Source organism: Limulus polyphemus, unplaced genomic scaffold (assembly GCF_000517525.1).
Source record: "Limulus polyphemus unplaced genomic scaffold, Limulus_polyphemus-2.1.2 Scaffold6441, whole genome shotgun sequence".
Lineage (NCBI taxonomy): Eukaryota > Metazoa > Arthropoda > Merostomata > Xiphosura > Limulidae > Limulus > Limulus polyphemus.
In genome coordinates this window covers 47,906-53,310 of record NW_013672051.1, presented here as the reverse complement: position 1 = coordinate 53,310, position 5,405 = coordinate 47,906, and the positions used below count along the sequence as shown (strand labels likewise).

The window sequence follows — 5,405 nt, the reverse complement described above, 5'->3', positions numbered from 1 at the left end:
CTACACTACGAAGTCACGGTAATGTGTGTTTATTTATTAGTGCCTACACTACGAAGTCACGGTAATGTGTGTTTATTTATTTATTTTTGTGTTCTCTAATAAATGTTACCTTTAATCTAACTCGATTTTCATGACTACTTTGATCAAGTTTTTTACATCTTTAGAATGAGTTCTAAGTTAGTCTTTAGTCTGGGTTCTCAGTATTTAAACGGGGTTCTAAGTTAGTCTTTAGACTGGGTTCTCAGTATTGAAACGGGGTTCTCGGTTAGTCTTTAGACTAAGTTCTCAGTATTTAAACGGGGTTCTAAGTTACTCTTTTGTCTGGGTTCTCAGTATTGAAACGGGGTTCTCGGTTAGTCTTTAGACTAAGTTCTCAGTATTTAAACGGGGTTCTAAGTTACTCTTTAGTCTGGGTTCTCAGTATTGAAACGGGGTTCTCGGTTAGTCTTTAGACTGATTCTCAGTATTTAAACGGGGGTTCTAAGTTAGTCTTTAGACTGAGTTCTCGGTATTTAAACGGGGGTTCTAAGTTAGTGTTTAGTCTGGATTCTCAATATTGAAACGGGGTTCTTGGTTAGTCTTTAGACTGGGCTCTTAGTATTTAAATGGGGTTCTAAGTTAGTCTTTAGAGTGGGTTCTCAGTATTTAAACGGGGTTCTAAGTTAGTCTTTAGACTGGGTTCTCAGTGTTCTACCGTGGTTCTCAGTTAGTCTTTCAACTGGGTTCTCAGAGTTTAAACGGACTTTTCGATCCTTATAGTGGATTATTAGTCACAGACTGAGTTTTCAGTATTTAAATGGGGTTCTCATTTAGTCTTTAGATTGGGTTTTTAGCATTTAAACGGGTGTCTCAGTATTTATACTGGGCTATCAATGCTAAATCAGGTTCTCAGATAGACTTTATACTGGGCTATTAATGCTAAACCAGGTTCTCAGTTAGACTTTAGACTGGGTTCTCAGTATTAATACGGGGTTTCCAGGGAAACCCCGTATTAATACTGAGAACCCAGTCTAAAGAGTTAAAACTACTCTAAAGAATAATGGGACTCCTAAAGAGTAACTGGAAACCCCGTATTAACACTGAGAACCCAGTCTAAAGAGTTAAAACTACTCTAAAGACTAATGGGACTCCTAAAGAGTAACTGGAAACCCCGTATTAATACTGAGAACCCCGTCTAAAGAGTTAAAACTACTCTAAAGACTAAGGGACTCCTAAAGAGTAGTAGTATTGTTGGGGATCTACTAGTCAGGTAATATTAGGTCAGTCGTTTTATCTGTAGTATTGTTTGGGACTCCTAAAGAGTAACTGGAAACCCCGTATTAATACTGAGAACCCAGTCTAAAGAGTTAAAACTACTCTAAAGACTAAGGGGACTCCTAAAGAGTAACTGGAAACCCCGTATTAATACTGAGAACCCAGTCTAAAGAGTTAAAACTACTCTAAAGACTAAGGGGACTCCTAAAGAGTAACTGGATAAAACGACTGACCTAATATTACCTGACTAGTAGATCCCCAACAATACTACGGATGAAACGACTGACCTAATATCCTTACTAGTAGATCCCCAACAATACTACGGATAAAACGACTGACCTAATATTACCTTACTAGTAGATCCCCAACAATACTACGGATAAAACGACTGACCTAATATCCTTACTAGTAGATCCCCAACAATACTACGGATAAAACAACTGACCTAATATTAGTAGAAGGTGTGGAAATTGGACAGTATATATATATATATAAACTTGTAACATTTCACGGTCTAAAACTAAAGATTATCGGATTCATATTGGAAAACATGTTTACAGAACCTTCTTTAATCCGTATGTCCGTACCCTGGATGGAACTAAGTAGATCTGAGAAAGTTATTGGTTCAGCAAGGTGTAACATCGAGGACAGACAGACATCCATTGTACCAAACTATATTATTGTATTAACTCATCAACATAGGTGAAATAAAAAAATAAGAATGGACCAACATTATGGCCAAAACTGCATAACAATGAAAACACAAAACCTAAACCAATGATTATATCCTACTGATCATAGTATCGTGCCCAGACTGATAGCCATGATTATATCCTACTGATCATCGTATCGTGCCCAGACTGATAGCCATGATTATATCCTACTGATGATCGTATCGTGCCCAGACTGATAGCCATGATTATACCCTACTGATGATCGTATCGTGTCCAGACTGATAGCCAGCATTATATCCTACTGATGTATATCACGTTTCATTGAAGGAAGGCAAGGTTGAATCTAAACTTCACATCTTGAAAGAGACTTAGAACTGGTAAGAATAAAGAAGATTTAATATCAAAACTGGCTTCAAATGTGACAAACAAAAACGTCTATGTAGAAATCAAACTCAACTTTAAATCGTCTGTGATGCTGATCTCCTGAAAAGATGCTTGATTTGTTCCAACATATACTCCAGTTAACTTGACTGAGTTTGAGCAACGTGCTGCTGTAAGCCTTAAAATCTGAGTGAAACGTAAAAATAAATTATGTATTTTTTATTCACAAATGTAGTTGGTTTCCCGAGGTGAGTACCCAACTGGTATGCTCTGGCGTTTTTCTAAGCAGTGCGTGCTTTGCTTAACCAATCATGTATCGATCGTACGTGAAATAACCAATCACAAATTAGTATACAATGATTTGTTACAAACTATGAAAAATAATAATGCTCCAAAATGACGTCATTTTTGCTTCGTTACTGATACACCTGTCATCTCCCATAATTCATCACGTGATCAAGACACAGTGTATCAAATGTATTAAAATGTATTAAACCCGAAGTTTTAATAATAATCATTGTTTATTTATCCAATCATTATTAATAGACGGACCTTCTATGTACATAGAAAGCTTAAGATAAAAATTAAATAATTAAAACCTTAATTTGAATATATTATTAGTTCCAGTAAATAGAAAATTGAGTTTTATATTTCCCCGACATCATCTAATGCAGAAGACATTAAAACAAAAAAAGGTTTCGAATCTCAAAGTTCGATTAATGACACGAATTTCGCAAAATGAGCATTTGTTTTATATTTTATGATATATCATTCCAAACAAACTTTTCACCAGCTAATAATGATTATTGTATAATTAATTAGCGATGGGAAGAAGAACGGGGAAATATTATTAAAATTGTATATGATTTCTATATAATTGTTTTCACTAGCGTCATTCATCTAATATGATGGGTATATCTGAAAACATGGTAATATTTACTTTAACATGGTAATATTTACTTTTAACATGGTAATATTTATTTTAACATGGTAATATTTACTTTAATAAGGTAATATTTACTTTAACATGGTAATATTTACTTTAACATGGTAATATTTACTTTAACAAGGTAATATTTATTTTAACATGGTAATATTTATTTTAACATGGTAATATTTACTTTAGCATGGTAATATTTTTATTTTAACATGGTGCTATTTATTTTAATATTGTAATATTTTTATTTTAACATGGTAATATTTACTTTAACATTGTAATATTTTTATTTTAACATGGTAATATTTATTTAACATGGTAATATTTACTTTAACATAGTAATATTTATTTAACATGGTAATATTTACTTTAAGATGGTAATATTTACTTTAACATTGTAATATTTTTATTTTAACATGGTAATATTTTTATTTTAACATGGTAATATTTACTTTAACGTGGTAATATTTACTTTAACATGGTAATATTTACTTTAACATGGTAATATTTTTATTTTAACATGGTGCTATTTATTTTCAAACAACTAGCTCGTGTTGCTTTTGCTTAGTTCCAACAGCGTAGGCTTATAATCAAATAATCAAAATATAATCATGTCAAAACAAATTTCATGTTAAATGTGCTTAGTTTTAACAGCGTACGCTTCTAGTCCGACAATAAACAAGAAGGAATCCTCAATAGCCGCGCCACTTGAAATTCTTTTAGGCAGGATTAGAGTAAGTTAATCTGTGAGACCTTTTTTTTTTCTTTTCTTTTATTAGTTATATTTCTGTGCACCTGCAATACCAAGCGTGGGGGTCGCGTATACCCGATTCGATTTTTATTACTCATCAGGATCTCTACCAACCTACCCTCACATTAAAATTCTTTTAGGCGAGAATTGAGTAAATTAATCTATGAGGCCTTGGACATGAATCGGAACGGTTTGATCTCCTGAGTCCTAAACAAACTCAGAGCCATTCTATGAGTCGCTATGCCGCGGCTAAAAAACACGTCATGTGTTTCAACTTAATTCTAAGTTTTACTTCTCTGACTCTTTCCATTGCACAAGACAACTCCACCTGCCGTTTCTTTACGAAGGTAAACATTTTTCTACTATTTCTAGACGTAAATATTAACCTACCTGATAATTCTTTGACAGACTGGGACCGTGGAGGGTTGAAAACCTACGTGAAAAAAAAATAATTACGAACGAAAATATTTGAGGCACAGAAAAGAACATTATCTATAAAAAATTAACAAATACACGTGTTGTTCGCTTTTAAAGTTTGTAAGCTTCCCGAAAAAAAAAAGCGTCAATCTAAAAAATGTTCTTTTGTGTTAGAAACGTCACGTTTTTCATCTTTACCATTATAACATAAATAACAAAACAGTAACCCTAAATTCATTCCGATTTTACGATCCTCTGGATAAAATTACCTCAGTCTCGAGGCAGTCAGTATAATATCCATGACTTTAACGATACATTTACACGTACTATAAACTATCACGAGAGTTTACTGAAACTTATCTCCTACATCCATTTGCCCCCCCAATGGCACAGCGGTATGTCTGCGGACTTACAACGCTAGAAACTGGGTTTCCATACCCGTGGTCAGCAGAGCACAGATAGCCCATTGTGTAGCTTTGTGCTTAATTACAAACAAACAAACCTACATCCACACAAGTTGTATTTTAATGCAACTAAAAGTGTCCGACACATAAGATGACATTAATAACGTCGAAATATGTAGTGTCTTTATGTAGTGTCTTGATGTAGTGTCTTGATGTAGTGTCTTTAGGTAGTGTCTTGATGTAGTGTCTTGATGTAGTGTCTTTAGGTAGTGTCTTGATGTAGTGTCTTTATGTAGTGTCTTTTACAACCGTCTGTCTTTGAGTATTTGAATATGTGTGTCCAATGTGAAACTTCAAAGGCTAGCTTGTACAGCACGAGATAATAAGAACTGCTTATATGCTTTGGATAATGTAGGACGGAATCAAACCAGGTACAGCACGAGATAATAAGAACTGTTTATATGCTTTGTATAATGTAGGACGGAATCAAACCAGGTACAGCACGAGATAATAAGAACTGTTTATATGCTTTGTATAATGTAGGACGGAATCAAACCAGGTACAGCACGAGATAATAAGAACTGTTT

The 5,405-nt window shown here is 33.9% G+C and overlaps 1 protein-coding gene across 1 annotated transcript in view; it reads right to left on the bottom strand.

The window, feature by feature from the left end:
- Positions 1–4,387: 4,387 nt before the first annotated feature.
- Positions 4,388–5,405, bottom strand: part of LOC111089496 — a gene marked incomplete at its 3' end in the record, with an annotated part of 33,894 nt that continues 32,876 nt past the window's right edge. The window contains exon 5 of the mRNA XM_022402118.1: positions 4,388–4,430. Within this exon, the coding sequence (XP_022257826.1) occupies positions 4,388–4,430 (43 nt within the window). The remainder of the gene's footprint in view (positions 4,431–5,405) is intronic.